The 15,923-nt window shown below is 31.9% G+C and overlaps 2 protein-coding genes across 6 annotated transcripts; one reads left to right on the top strand and one right to left on the bottom strand.

Moving 5' to 3' along the window:
- Positions 1–2,951: 2,951 nt before the first annotated feature.
- On the top strand, positions 2,952–5,415 carry LOC111803874. 5 transcript variants are annotated; one of them, XM_023688473.1, is made up of 3 exons: positions 2,952–2,966; positions 3,200–3,422; positions 3,827–5,415. In XM_023688473.1, exons 2-3 carry the CDS (start codon positions 3,342–3,344, stop codon positions 5,285–5,287), a joined length of 1,542 nt encoding a protein of 513 aa, XP_023544241.1. In that variant the 5' UTR covers positions 2,952–2,966; positions 3,200–3,341; the 3' UTR covers positions 5,288–5,415. The 5 variants fall into 5 exon arrangements, with proteins under 5 accessions (XP_023544241.1, XP_023544239.1, XP_023544238.1 ...); XM_023688471.1 differs by lacking the exon at positions 2,952–2,966 and adding an exon at positions 2,996–3,017; XM_023688470.1 differs by lacking the exon at positions 2,952–2,966 and having other exon boundaries at positions 3,062–3,422.
- A 1,368-nt stretch (positions 5,416–6,783) lies between these two features.
- LOC111804359 (wound-induced protein 1) lies at positions 6,784–7,417 on the bottom strand. The gene has a single exon (XM_023689126.1). It carries the CDS (start codon positions 7,375–7,377, stop codon positions 6,871–6,873), a length of 507 nt encoding a protein of 168 aa, XP_023544894.1. The 5' UTR covers positions 7,378–7,417; the 3' UTR covers positions 6,784–6,870.
- Positions 7,418–15,923: the final 8,506 nt, after the last annotated feature.

Below are 15,923 nucleotides of genomic sequence, written 5' to 3'. Positions count from 1 at the left end.
GTTCTACGTCTTGAGTCTTACTCTAACAGTAGTTTTGAAACATTTATCAAAAGTCGAGGATAAAATTTCGTGGGCACCCTAAAAATTAAAGGCCTTACTTGGGGTTGGGACCTCAAATGTAACACCTATCAAACTACCTTATCACACACTTGAATTAATTTATAGCACCATTATTATTTATATATTTATGTACAATTTACTTCAATAATTTTCCCACCTTAATAATCTAATATATATATATATATATATATTTAATTTAGGGACTAAAATAAATATTTATAAATTTAATATTTTATTGTTTTATATACTAAAATATATGGAAAAATTATTGTAATATTATATATGATGGGTTATTTTCAAAGGTTAGATGGGGTTTTGCTAACATTACCCATGATTTATGGGCTGTTTCACACCACAAAACATGCACCTGTTTATGTCTTAATCCTATGAAATGTTGCTGTCTCAAATCTTGTGTACCTCGATTCTATTTTCTTTACATTAAAAACAAATATCATATAACCTACTTTTTCGACCGAATTAAATAAGGTTTATCTTTTTAAATTTAAGCGTGTTTTATTTGGAGTAATCTTATGTTAATTGACTTACCGAGCATTTGTGAGTGAGAATTAAAGAACTCGTGTTGTATTATGAAATTTATAGAAATATCGAGATCATCAGATATTGAATTGAACTTTAAAATTCTCGTCTTGGCGTTATATTAATTTCATTATTTACCTAAAAAGTCTATAAATGCATCAATTATGCTTTGTTTTTCTCCCTCTCTTTCTATATAAAAAAAAAAGGTTAAATTTGACAATTTTTGTTTTTTTTTTTTATAAATATTTTCTCTGTCTTTTTGCAATGGGATTTGATGGTGTCACACCAACTTTATAATAATAATAATAATAATAATAATAATAATAATATGGGAATTAATTTTGGTCCTCTCCTATAGACTTATGTTGCATAGTGGGGCACATAAAGTATAATTAAAAAAAAAATGAAAAGAAAAAAAGAAAAATGAAAAAAGAAAAAAGACAAAGGAAATTAGACCCAAAAGATAAATAATAATAATAATAATAATAATAAAATAAAAAATAAAAAAAGTTGGATTACGAAAGGCTTTTCCTCGGAGACCGTTCAAAATTATTAAAGTAATTTCCACCTAACTGTTACTACTTTTATTTTTCCAGTTCACGTGAGATCTCATATATTATATAGTAAAAATAATAATAATTACATAAACGAGTGAAAAATTTGAAAATAGACAAATATTACAGCTGGCAGAGTTTAATTAATTATATTTTTTTTAAAAAAAATTATATTTTACATGTACTTTCATAAAATGGGTAAATATATAATATATATATATATATTAGAAGAAAATAAAGAAGGAATCTAAATAAAAAGAGAATTTAGAAAATAAAAAGTGGGGGAAAAAATAAATAGAGGCATAAATTTGTGGCACAAAATGGAAAGCTGTGGGGTAACACAAACAGAGCACAAACAAGAATGGTGGTTGTGCCTTTTATATTATATTATATTATATTATATTATATTATATTATATTATATTATTTATTTATTTATTTATTTATTTATTTATTTATTTATTTATTTATTTATTTATGTGGGGTTTGCAAAAAAGCCCTTCATCATTCTACAAATTGTCATTTTTTAATTTTAATTTTTAATTTTTATAAATATTTTTAAGGGAAGTGTAAATGTGAATGAAATTAATTAATTAATTAATTAATGGGCCATAATGCAAAATAAGAAAATATTTAGAAGAGGTAAATGAAATAAATCATTCCCCTTTTGTTTTTTTTTTTTTTTAATATTATTTATTGACATGTGAATCCAATAAAAGGTAATTTTGGAAGGTTGACAAAAATGCATTTAATTCAAAAATTAAAAATTAAAAAAATAAGAAATAAAAAAGGGAAGAATATTATTATTTAGCATTTTTGGCCCAACCCTGTTTTTTTTTTTTTACTTTTTAGCTGGACAATATTGTTTGGATGTAAGCCTATTGACCTGTAATTCCACTTCAACCACCAAAAATGACGACCAATTCTAACCACTCTTTCTGCGACTATCGATGATGTTCTAATGAACAATTTGTTTATGATTTAGCTCTATATTAAGCTCTTCTCGTAACCGTGAAAGGATGAGACTCCATTGTTAAAGTCTTGAAATAAGCACTTAAGGAAAATATATTTCACTGAAAAGACAAGCCCTCACAGATTGAAGTTCATAACTTATTCGGGAGTAAAATCGAGTTGTGTATAATATAATCTTCTCAATTAACATATTTCTAAAAATAAAATTAAATATTTTACGATCAAATCTTATACAAACTCATTGCATAAAATACCCATCACAAAGTGGGTCGTACCAATTGTGTTGTCAAGATAAGACAGTCCAAACCCACCGCTGACAGATATTGTTTCTTTGGACCCACTACTAGCAAATATAATCATTTTTAGGTCTTTTCAGTGCTTTCACTCAAGGTTTTTAAAACGCGTATGATAGGAAGAGTTTCCATACCTATTTGGGTTTTCCCTTCGGTGCTTACTATCAAGGTTTTTAAAACATGAGATTTCTACACCCTTATAAAAAAATACTTTGTTCTCCTCTCCAACGAACATGAGATCTCACACAATGAATAGCGTTAAATTGCAAATAAAACAATCAAAATTATTGTTACAATTAAATCATTAATTACAGGTCTTTGATACATAAATCTCAACATGTTTATGATCTGACATCAAATTGTTATTTATGATTGTTTGAGTTAAGTAGAACTCGATTAGACTTGTAGGTGAGGTGAGCAAACCAAACCGACAGTTCAAGGCGATTGTCCGAATCAAATCGAGCCAATGACTTTATGGCAAAAAAAATAATTTGAAAGAAAAAACATAAAATTTAAGGTGAGCAAGTTCATTAAAGTTGGGACAAATTTAGGTGAGTGGGAAACATGAGAACCAATTTTTATGTCTAATCAAAGCAGATAAAGTAGGAAAGATCGTCTATGATCTCACTTTTTCTTGTCTACCCTTTCAAAGCCTCTTTAAAATTCAAAGATTTTGATGAACAAATATCATGATTATTTATTACTTCATTTGAATCATGAACTTGATAATGCTACATTTGGGAAATGCTTAATGGTTCTTCTTTTTCCCCCTTGTTTTAAACAGAGAATTTCTTTCAAGATCTGGGCCAGGCTTGAAGAACTGTAAGGAAAATCCAGTCCAAATCAAGAATCCATCATCTTAGCCCATGATGAACTCAACAGATTCCCATCAAAGGCCTCATTGAAGTCCACACGGAAGATTCAAAATGAGGAAAGTTCTAAAAAAGTTTCCCACCATAGCAGGGCATTTTGAAGGTCGATCGACTCTTACTGGTAAAAGGAAAAAGGTGCGTTAGGAAAGAAACGTAAATCATTTCTGATTTTTGCACTTTCTTTGCTTTGATGAGCCGCTGGAACTTCAACCCAGGTACATTTCTAACTTCCCTTTCAATGGAGTTTTTTCTATATGGGTTTCTCTTGAAGGAAATTGTTGCCCCAAATCGAGTTTTGTATCTGTAATTTTGTGTTTTATCATGTTTCATACTGCCATTTTGATCAAATTTGAAAGATTAAGTTCATTGTTATTTGTGACTGTTAGGTGTTTGTGTTAATGCTCAGCTCAATAATTGCTTGTTTGTTCATGCTTTTGAGTATCTGTTCATAAAATATGTGATATCAGTGATTAGAATCCATTGTTGAAAGATGATTAGAATCGATCTAGTTAATATTGGGAGTAATTTTTGGGACTCAGCTTGTTGAGCATCCTAGGCCCTGTGAATGGATTCAAGACAACCTTCAATTCATAAGTGCTGCATATTGTGAACACAAGGCCAAGTACGACGACGAGCTTCACGGTTCGATGTCGATATCCCGAAGGATTCTACTTAGGGGTGCTGATTCAAAGATTGGCTCAGAAAACTTGCCCTCCCCATCTTTTAAGTTCCAGAAAATCAAGTTCATAGGATTTTGTAAAGAGTGGATCAAAGACCCTTTGAACATTGCCCTTCTTTTCTGGACGATCGGCGTCACGGTTTCGGGATTGGTCGTCTTTCTTGTAATGACTGGAATGTTGAACAATCTCCTGCCAACTAAATCACAAAGAGAGATTTGGTTTGAAGTTAATAACCAAATCTTGACTGCTCTCTTCACTCTGATGTGTTTGTATCATCATCCTAGGAGGATTCATCATATGGTACTTTTATGTAGGTGGAAACCAGGTGATATCCTTATACTTAGAGAAATATATTGCAAAAATGGAACTTATAAGCCACATGAAAGGAAACACATGATGGTATTGCTTGTGTTGCTTCATATGAACTGCTTTGCCCAATATGCTTTATCTGTCCTTAATTTGAGCCATAAGAAGCCTCAAAGATCAGTTTTCGGAGTTTCGGTCTGCCTTACTGTTGCACTCTTGACTGCTGCTGCTGCTAGTTTATACTCCATTTTCAGTCCACTTGGGAAGGAGTACGACCATGTCGACAATGAGGAAAGTCCAAACCGGATCAACGATGGCAATTTGTGTGTGTCAAGAATTGTTGACAAGCCTCAATGGAGAGGCGGACTGTTCCATTTCCTTGATGACATTAGAACAGCTTGCCTTTCCCTCTTCTGCAGCTTCTGCTTATTTGGATGGAACATGGAACGGTTAGGATTCGGGAACATGTACGTTCATGCTGCGACGTTCGTAATCTTTTGCACTGCCCCGCTTTGTTTGTTTGGTTTGGCAGCTAATATTGTGGAACCTTTGTATGCTAAAGTAGCTCTCAGTTTAATTGGCATTCTTGTTTCTGTGTTTGGGCTGTTCTATGGTGGATACTGGAGGATTCAAATGAGGAAACGGTTCGATATAACGAAGAACGAGTCGTGTTGGGGGAAACCAAATGTTGTAGACTGTGCACAATGGTTGTTCTGCTGCTGCTGCTCTCTTGCTCAGGAGGTTAGGACAGCTGATTACTATGAATTAATGGAAGACAACCTCGGAAAAAACCGAACGAACGGCAGAGACAAGAACGAAATCCTGTCACCATTACCTCGTGAAGGTGGAACAGTTCATGAGGATAGATCAAACCTGGATTCAAACAGGTTTTTAGATGAAACTGATGGAGTAAACCAGCTTTTGAAGCCCCCTACTCCATCATCAATGCAAAGAGATGATTTTGCGCTGAAAATGACCAAAAATCTTGCAGGAGAACGGTCATTGAGTCTCTGAGGAATTTGATTATAACTTCTGTGATGTTTTCTCGTACTTTAGCCATGTTTGAATTGAACTAATACATAGTTTTGTGTGTATTATTATGTGAATTCATAGATATATATGTTCATTTTCGCTTGTTTATATGTTGCAAAAGACCATCAAAAGTATCTCCGTTCGTGCTATATACGAAAACGAGAAAGCAAAGCACACGCATGACAAGATATTTCTGTGATGACCCATGTCCAAGATCCGGATCAAAATTCAGAATTTAGATTCAGCACTTGATAGTCTCGGTATTCTCTTACATCCCTTGCGACATGGCATACACATTCCTGCTATATACGAAAACTAGAAAGTAAAACACATGCATAACATGATATTTCTATAACGATCGATGCCCAGAATTTAGATTCAGTACCTGATGACCCTTTCATGCACCCCGCGACATGGTTATTTTACTTACTCCTCGCTTCTAAGAGTGAATGTTCATCCTAATAGACCAACACGAGTTCTTTCAAATACTTTGGAGTTCTTAGAATTAAGCCACTGAACTGAAAAGAAAGGTGCACATTCTTGGTATAGATAGTAACTTTCAATTCTTTTAAATTTTTCTTAATGATCGCTCTCATCCGAATATGGTCTTAGGTCATTCATTTACCCATCCTTTGTTCGAGTGTCACAATTGCACAATCCCGATATGGGTGTGATTTTGGGTACGTACCCAAAATAAAGAAAAATAGAGGCATTGGAAGCTTTCCATCTATTTCTTAAGGTTATGAATATGATATAGCCTTAATTACTTCACGTTGCAATCGTGGCAGACTGGAAAAGGAATCTAAGGCCAACCTCCCACACTTCCCACCAATCATTTTGAAAGGACACTACACATATAAAATTGATAACACTCTCCCACACGTGTGGTCGCGACCCGTAAGAAAGCGACGTGTGCATACATGAATCTTATGAAAAAAAATTTCCTAAAGCCACGATTTTAAACCCACCGCTAGCAAATATTATCCGTTTCAAACTGTTACGTATCGTTGTCAACCTCACGGTTTTAAAACACGTCTGTTAGGGAGACATTTCCATATCCTTATAAAGAATGTTTCATTCTCCCTCCAATCGATGTGGGATCTCACAATCCACTCCAGAGTCGAATAACGAACAATATCTGTTATGGGTTGTTATATTCTCTTCTATACGTCAATTTTTAATAGGATTTTGCTTAGATTAATTGGGTTTGCGTTGGATTTTGAATGTGACGAGGAAATAACAAAAAAAAGAACTCGAGAGGTGTGATGTCAGGGAAGAAAGATGACCAAAAAAAAAAAAAAAAAAAAAAANGCATTTGAATTGAAAATCTAATCATTGATCTAAAAGTTTAGGAGATTGATGTTTGGTCGAGGATCCAGTTGAAAGAACCTTTTGAAGATGTGTCGGCAATTGATTCGTCAAACGTTAAAGTTTACCAAATTTAATATATCGACTTGATTTAGTTAACAAGATAGTTATATCAGATGAATTATGTTCAAATTGGATGACATTATTTCACAGATAATTAAGTTTTAGAAACACACGTTACAAACGCTTTTGACAAACTACAGAGCCAACATAATCGCGGGCAGCGAGCGGTGAAACAGATCCCGAGGGTGGCTCTGCCACACCGTCAGCCCATCATGACGGACCTCCTCCCAAGCCGGCTGCCGGAGATCCGCCACAACAAGCCAAGTATTGAAATACTCTCTAAACTGCGTAATCACCCCATCTTTCAACGTCCAAACATGAACCCAATAGACCTGAGCCCCTTCCCAGCCTTCCGCCACAATAACAGAGTCGCCGATCTCTGTTATGCTCCTCGGCTCGAACCGAAACTCGGCGTGGCTGGACTCACCGGTGAGGACCCGCATCATGTACTGGCAATGAGGTGGGCCATGGAACCACCACTCGAGGTCGGTGGCAAGGAACTTCGCCACCGCGTCGGTCCGGCCGGCGGCGAGGGATTTATAGAGGGCATCGGCGGTTGCTCTGTTTTGATGCTCTGACTCAGTGGAGTGGGTGATTTCGGAGTGTTTAAGGATGTGGGTTGACGTGGAAGTGGAATCCATGTTTGTTTGAGCAAAAGGGTCGTGTTTTGGAAGAGGGAATTTGAGCTGAAAGCTGTGGAATTGATTTGTGCATGGAAGGGTGTTATTTATAGCCGAGCATGTTCGGGATCGAAGATTCAAATTTCTAATTAAACATACCCATTTAAGGTCGTAAGGGACCTACCTCAACTGTGGTGGGGAATCCCCGTTTAAACAAATAATGTAGAGGGAGCCCGAGAGATTTCTCTCTACACAAGAACGAAGATCATATTTCTTATCCTCACCTTTGAACCTAACTGATTCCATCCCGACCCACATAAATAAAGATATTATCCTGATCCCACAAAAATAAATGAAGATTTTTACGGGATGTAGAATGAAATACAGTCGTCCCATCTCCACTCTGTCTCATGGGTATCTCTATTTCTAATCTCAGATCTTAGCGTATATATCTTAACTAGGTGAGATACGCTCAAACTAACAATACATGCTACATTTTCTATTGGCATAATAATACACGTAATTTTTTATTATTAGGTTAACAGTGTTGGTTTAATTATATCGGGGGTTAACGTTGAGGGTAGAATTGGAAAAATAAGTTAAAAATTATAAGATTTTAGGCTAAATTAAAATAACTCGAGAATTTAAGGACGGATAATGAAATTATATGATTTTTTTTTTTAATGGGGAAAACGTTGATAGCTGAACCTACAAAAATAAATGGGTACCACAAAGATACAAAATAAATGGAAAAGATTTTTTTTAATTATTATTTATTTTTAAAAAAATGAATCCCAAATATTTATTTATTTAATATTTTAATTTTTGAAAAGAAATATGAATATTTTTTAAACATTTAATATATTATTTAAAGGGCATTTTTTAATATTTTAATCTAAAGGTTGAATTGGCAAATGGAGAAAAGATGACGTGGACGATGAGTTGACTGTTTGACTGATCCTCCACGTCGTTTTTTTGGCCAACCGGCGGTAGGGACACGACGTCGTTTTCGGCTGCATGTACCATTCAAAAGCTACCAGTTGTCCTTGAGCAGATGCACAGTTCCTGGACTCTCCAAACAATTTTCCTTACCTAATTTAATAATTTAATTTAATTTAATTTTAAAATACCCCATATGTATTTTCTTAAAAATAAATATATTATTTTTTAAATACAAGTTTATTAGACATTTTTTAATTTTTTAATTTTAAGCCCAAACTAATAAATATTAGGATAAAATATATTTTTAGTTATATATAAACTTAAAAAAAATGACTTTTTAGTTCCTTAATTTTAGAAAAATTCTTTTTAAAAACAATAATAATAATTTCGCCTTTTTAATTATACAAATTTTAATTAACTAACATACTTAAATGTATATTAAATTCAAAATTCATTTCTAATATAATATTAATAATAGTCTATATTTAAAATTGTATTAATATATTTTTAAAGCCTCATCATATTGATGTACTCTTTTTCACCCCATCTTGTACCTCTTTCCTTCACATTAACCCTTTTTACTTTTTACCATTTAACCCTTTTTTTGTTTTTTTTTTTCTTTTTTTACTAATTAGTGTTCATTTTTTCTTTTCACCCCACCAATGGTAAATTTTTAAATATTTTCATTAAATTAAACTATTAAAAATTATGGTATATACGTAAATAATATTATAGGAGACTGCCGTCTGTCATCAAATAACAAAGTTAAATTTTTTTTACTGGTTTAAAAATATTATTTTGATTTTATTTTAATAATATACAACTATATATATATATATATATATATATATATATAAAATATAAAAAAGGAAGGTTAACTAATTTTTTCATATTCTTTCTATGGATAAATGGTGTAATTAATTTTACAAAAATAATAATTAATGTTATAAATAAAGATGTCTACTTGACCCGAGAAAGCTTTCTCCATCTTTGTTCTCATTTTTTATCCTTGCGAAATATCCCTATAATTTTGTAGAGATTTGGGACGGAAATTTCTGAAAGAGAATACACAGGAATTGGGTTTCCTATGAAAATAAAAGGAGGAGATGGGTGGGGCGGGGCAGGGAATTGAGCAGAGACGAGGATAGGGACGGGATGAGAAATACAATCCCTGTTTCCATCCTCGTTTATCTAACGGAGAGAAAATTTTCCCCACTCCCACTCCCTCTCCATTTCCTATTTAACACAAATTTTTTCACTAGCCCTAATACCGTAGGGTAAAATAATAACTCATTTGTAGAAAATTATGGGGCACCGAATTAGGTGGAGACAAAAACAGAGACGGGATGAGAAATATAATCTATGTCCCCGTCCTCGTTTATCTAAGGGGGAGAAATCTCTCTTCATTCTCTCTTCATTTTTCATTTAATACAGATTTTTTACTCTATTCGAGACGTGTCTTCATTGACCCTAATAGCGTAGGGTAAGTAGACCTCTATAGAAAAACTCTTCTTTCTCTCCCCTAATAAATATTTTAAAGCACTATTAATGTTCTATAACTCTAGTTTAATAAATTGGGTTATTAATTTTATAAAAACAATTATTAATATTACCAAACTCTTTCTTCCCTCACACAAGAAATTAAGCTTTTAATAATATTAATAAAACATAAATTAGTAATCTTAGAAAGCATTCCCAATTAATTGGATTATTAATTAATTAATTATATATATATATATATTAAAACTACTTGTTGATTATTTATTTATTTATTATTATTTTAAAATCAGAAAAATATTTAGACCTCTAATATCTTAATCGAAGTAGGTGTCTAAATTAATTGAGCTATACTCACGTTTGACATTTTTATATTATTAGTTAACTGTTTTTTTTAGTTCATCAATATTTGTGATGAAAAGATTAAATTTTTTTATGTCTAAGTATATGCTAAATTAGTTAAGTTATACTCAAATTGGTATGTTTATTATTTTGGTTAGAGATATATGTCTAAAATAATTAAATTATGCTTAGGTGGACCATCATTATGGTTGACTTTTTTTTTTAATGGATGAAAAGATTTGAATTTTTAATTCGACCATATATCTAAACCAGTTAAATTATGTTGAGATTCAAGAAATTATTATTATTATTATTATTACGATGGTACACATTTTAACAAAATAAAAAATAGATTAATTTTAAAAGAATAAAAAATAAAAAAGGCAAGTTTTTTGAGCTAACCCAGTTGACTTTTATCTTTTGGATTACAAAAACCCGAGCATAGGTTGATCGAGGAGAAACAAACAAAAGGATAAAGGTAGGATAAATAATGAAATAATCGTCGTAGATAGATGGAAGGATCACAAATCGAAAGAAAACATCCATTTAAAAAAAATACAAATAAATGTATAGATGGATTATGTAACAGCTCAAGTCCATCGTTTGTAGATATTGTCGCTTTGGCCTTTTATGTATCGTCATTAGACTCACGGTTTTAAAACGCATCTACTATGGACATAAAGTCTATAATGGTATCAGAGTCAATCACCAAACGGTGTGAGACACTCATTAGAGTAGGGCTAGACCCCCTCTCCATAGTAGATGTGTTTTAAAACAGTGAGGCTAACAACGATACGTAACGAGTCAAAGTTAACAATATTTGCTAGCGGTGAGCTTGGGCTGTTACAAATGGTTTCAGAGCCAGACATCAGGCGATGTGCTGACAAGGACGTTGGCTCTCAAGGAGATTGTGAGATCTTACGTTGGTCGGAGAGTGGAACGAAACATTTCTTAAAAGATGTGGAAACCTCCACCTAGTAGATGCGTTTTAAAATCGTGAGTTTAACCAACGCTAGGGACGATTACCGATTAGATAATGTTGTCTAAAATTCCGACCTAAATGCACCACTTAATTTGATCAAAATTAAATTATTTTTATTAATAATATAGAAAAAAAATGAAAATAATAATAATAATAAAGACGTCAATGTAATAATTAATAGGACAATGATCTACATGTACGGACCATGAAATTAAAGAGCACCAGTTGGATCCAGCCCAGCTGAAACCCACTCGTGTGCATCAGACTTTTATTACTTATTTAATCATTATTATTTCCTTTTCATATATTTATTATTATTATTATTTATTCATATAAAAGCCTAAATTATTTGATCTTATTTATTTTTCAAGTTTGTAAATTTAGTATTTTCAAAGTACAATAATTGAATAATAATAGAAATAGATTTTCATTAAAACACAAAGGGTAAATTTGTAATTTGAAAAAATAGTGATGAAAAGAAGTAACTTGGACGAGGTGACCCGAAATGAGGTGATAGACAATCGATGACTTACAAAAAAAAAAAAAAAAAAAAAAAAAAAAAAAAAAAAAAAANACCAAAATTTTAAGACTGTAAAAAGAAACTAGAGAACGAGAAAGAAGTGAAAATAAGGTATTTTTACGAGCATTGACCTAATATTTTCCTTTCACCTCCTGGATTTGGAATGGATAAGGGAAATGAGCTAATTGGGGTAGCATGCATGCCGCTTGAAATGAATTCATCACAAGGTCGACACCGAGGTGAGGAATCACCCAATTACGTCTTTTCCCATGTCCAATCTAGTCCTAAGGTATTTTTCGAAGCTTAAATTTCTATTGTTCTCGAGCCCAATTTTCATTAACTCATTCCGACTTGGTTTTACCCTCAATTTTTTTCTTTTTAGACTTATTCATTAGATTCAAACTTACTCGTAACATATATTTTTTTTTCACATGATCACTTAATTCAATCGTCTAATCGTTCTAATACATATCAAAATATTTAAACCAATGAAAACTTTTAGTACAACATAATTGATTATCATATATATATATATATATGGCTTCTATAATTGTATATATAATCCTATTTTGTACCATCGATATGTTCATTTATCTGATAAAATATGTAACCCAGATGTCCATGTAGATTAATTTTTTTTTTAAAAATGATTAATTTCCTACGTGGATATTACAGATATTTTAGAAATAAGAAAAAAACTAATTTTTGCATGGATATGGTTTAGAGAGAGAAAGAGAGAGGAGAGAGAGGAGAGAGAGAAGGTGAAGACCAGGGGAGGGTGTTTGGTGGTGGGTATCTATCCATTCAAGTTCAGAAGACAGAAATCATTAATGAATGATTTGGTCAGCCAGCTCATCTGCTGACTGGTCTAAGGACCTCCAAAAAATTTAATAATAAAATAAAATCTTTATGAAATTCAGTTGCTTCATGTTTGTGACAAGACATACACAAGGACACGTGGACCAAAATTATATGAAAATATTTAACTTCTTATTTTTTATTTTTTTTTATATTGAATTTCGGTGGGTTAGGCCCAATAGTAAGCTTTCTTTTGGCCCAATTATTGACTCAAGAATGGGCTTTTTAGATCTCATGGTCCAAAGTCCAAATTATGTTTAATTTATACGTCAGATCCTACGTTGATTGGAGAAGGGAACGACGCTCGCTCTAAAGAGAGTAAATTGTGAGATCTCACATCGATGTCAGCGAGGAAGCTGGTTCTCAAAGGGGGTGGATTGTGAGATCCCACATCAGTTGGAGAAGAGAACGAAACATTTGTTTAGAAGAGTGTGGAAATCTTTGTCTAGCGCATCTTAAAACCTTGAAAGAAACTCCAGAAGGAAAATCTTAAAGAATACAATATCTGCTAGCGGTGAACTTAGGTTGTTATACGTCATGTCATGTTTTGTTTGAGACTTCTTCTTATACCTACGTCCACTCCCACAAAGATTGAGTTTTGTCCCAAATTTAATCATTATTATAATAACAATATTAATTAATTAATTCATTAATTAAAATTAGTTTTTAAAGTAAAGTAGGTTGTGTATACCTAACTCGTCTAACTAACACAAAGTACGATAACATACATACCTAACAAGGTAAGTAAGAAAAACGTGTATCATGCCTGAATCTAACTAGGATTTACGGTGGCGGAAGAATTGGAACGGTTAGAATGTGGTGCAACTCATAAGATATGCTTCTAATATTTACTCATCTTAACCGATCAATAAGTGAACTATTTTGGCTTAATGTTGGTGACATCTATACTAGGTATCAAGTGATGACGTAATAGATTGACTAGACTTATGAGATGACCACCATAAACGACATTTCCTATAAACAAAGACCATTATTAAAAGACGTAAAATGTCAGAATGTTCAGGTTTACTTTACCATCATTACGATCTTGATTGCAGTATTCGAGAGCGTTCAACAAGTTTCATGTTACTAGCGTTCAATTCTTTACGTGGATGAAGCTGTTTGAGTTGAAAAAATTTACCATATGAACAATCAGGTAGTCTAAAATAATATCTCAACCCACCCCACGAACATACGCTCTCAAAAGTAGCTTTTCGGGTCACGAGATAGATGAATATAAAGCAATTTTCCGTTTAAAGTCATGGGCTATTTGGTGGGTATAGTCCCTAGAATGGGGAAGTGGAAAGGGTTTGGAATTTGCTACAACTAAATCTTAAAAGCTGATGCCTTTCTTCCAACCTTTCTAACCCAACTCTTTAAAGCTACGTTTATATGATGCCTTTCACCATTTTCCTTTTTTTTTTTCTCTATATTTTTTTATTGTTAGTACTTTATTACTAAAATGCCCTTCAATCTCGTGTTAAAAAATAACCTTAAATTTTAAAAAGTTTTATTAGTACTCGGGTCGAAAATACCATATTTAAAAAAATACCTATAAAATTTTAAAAGAGCTTAGTTTAAAAATATTAATATTATTTTTAAAAGTTTATTGTTATATATATATATATATTCATGTGTTGCTTATATTTGTTAAGATTTTTTTTAATTATTTTTATAAAAAAATTTAAAAGTGATTTTCAATGTTTTTGAATGTTTTTTATTATTTTTTAAATAAATTATTGACATAATTAAAACTATTTTTTTAAAGATATTATTGAAATTTTTAAAATTTTTAATTATTTTTTAAAAGTAACAGTAAAATTGGAAGATATTTTTATTTAATTTAATATAGAAAGGAAAATAATTTGGGCCCACGGCCGTCCACGTCGCCAGAGTAGACGCGGTTTTTGTGATGGTTCACGGGTTTCCGTTCTACAGGGAGCTAAATTACATTTATGACCTCGAGTAGTTGTACGTACCAAATAACGCCACGTGTAGAAAGATGGGTATAGAATAATAAATTGTTACATGGGAGTGTGGGAGAGCACAACAGTATGATGGCCCAAAATAATAATAATTAATAATAATATTATTCTTTATTGGCATTCGCTTAATAAATAAATAATCATAATTACTTTTATTGTTTTATAACTAACTCTCTATTACTATAATCTTCTTTCTTCTTCAAGTTTGTTTCTAATTTTTTAATATAATATATATACGAAATTAAAACTTTAAAAAAGAAAAATACCTGAATGAACCATGAAACACGTCCCGATGAAAGTAATTATGAAGATAAGATGACTAAAAAAGACTTAAAATAATTTATTTTTTAATAAAATGGGGGAAACGAGAGGGGGTATAAATGGAATTTGAGACATTTGTTTTTTTTAAGAGAGAATTACTTGTTAAGCATAATGGTTGTCCTTTTTTTCTAAATAAAATCTCCTTAATCAATTTGTTTTCTTAATTTAGAATGCAAGAAAAAGGAAAGTTGACATGATTAAAAGTCAATGCAACGGACGGTGGTGATGAAATAGGAACAGCAAATTACGGTGGGGTCGGGAACAGCGGATAACTAACCGTAAAAATAAATAAATAATAAATACCATGATCCGATACATACAACAACCAGCACAAAATAAGCGCCATGATGTGCTCCGCCTCCCTTCTTTCTTAATGCTCTACTTCTTTTTGTTATTTATTTATTTATTTATTATTATTTTTTTAAATTGGATTTTTTTTTTCTTTTATAAATAAAAATTCCAAATTAAATGTTGCAATTTCTTATGACGGTGTCTATTTAAACGGAAACTACCCGTTTCATTATAACTCAACTAATTTATGTATTCTCTTTAAGTCCACGGCTAGAGTTAGTAGATATTGTCTTCTTTAGACTTTTTTTTAGGACTTATTCTCAAAATTTTTAAAACATGTGTATTAGGGAGAGATTTCCACACCCTTTTAAAGATGTCACAATCTATCCCCTTTGGGGTCCATCGTCCTTGCTCGCACTCGTTTCTCTCTCCAATTGATATGGGATCTCATAATCATTGTAAGATCCCACATCGGTTAGGAGGAGCACAAAACATTTTTTATAAGAGTGAAAATTTCTCCCCAGTAAACACATTTTAAAAACATTAAAGAGAAGTCGGAGCGAAAAAACTCAAAGACAATAATATCTGCTGGATATAAAAAGTCTTCCAAGGTTGTTTAACTAAAAGTAGAAAGAAAAAAAAATTCGACTGTGTTACCAATCATTTGGAAGTAGATATTATGTCATATCATATAATGTCTAAGTAATATAGTTTGTGATATGAGATAATTATAGTCACAAATTTAATACAGTCATATATTATTACTATGTAGTCACCTCGTCATGTTTTTTCGTATTATATTATTATGCGAACTTGAAAAAATAAATAC

Source organism: Cucurbita pepo, chromosome LG10 (genome assembly GCF_002806865.2).
Source record: "Cucurbita pepo subsp. pepo cultivar mu-cu-16 chromosome LG10, ASM280686v2, whole genome shotgun sequence".
Taxonomy (NCBI): Eukaryota; Viridiplantae; Streptophyta; class Magnoliopsida; order Cucurbitales; family Cucurbitaceae; genus Cucurbita; species Cucurbita pepo.
The sequence above is the reverse complement of the archived record's forward strand: the minus strand, read 5'-3'. Positions and strand labels throughout refer to the sequence as shown.

What these genes read in the sequence shown, in the direction of transcription:
- LOC111804359 (XM_023689126.1), bottom strand. Translation starts at nt 7,377, where the DNA reads ATGGATTCCACTTCCACGTCAACCCACATCCTTAAACACTCCGAAATC.
- LOC111803874 (XM_023688473.1), top strand. Translation starts at nt 3,342, where the DNA reads ATGAGGAAAGTTCTAAAAAAGTTTCCCACCATAGCAGGGCATTTTGAA. An exon ending in TTACTGGTAAAAGGAAAAAG is followed by an intron (nt 3,423 to 3,826) that starts GTGCGTTAGGAA and finishes TTTGGGACTCAG; the next exon opens with CTTGTTGAGCATCCTAGGCC.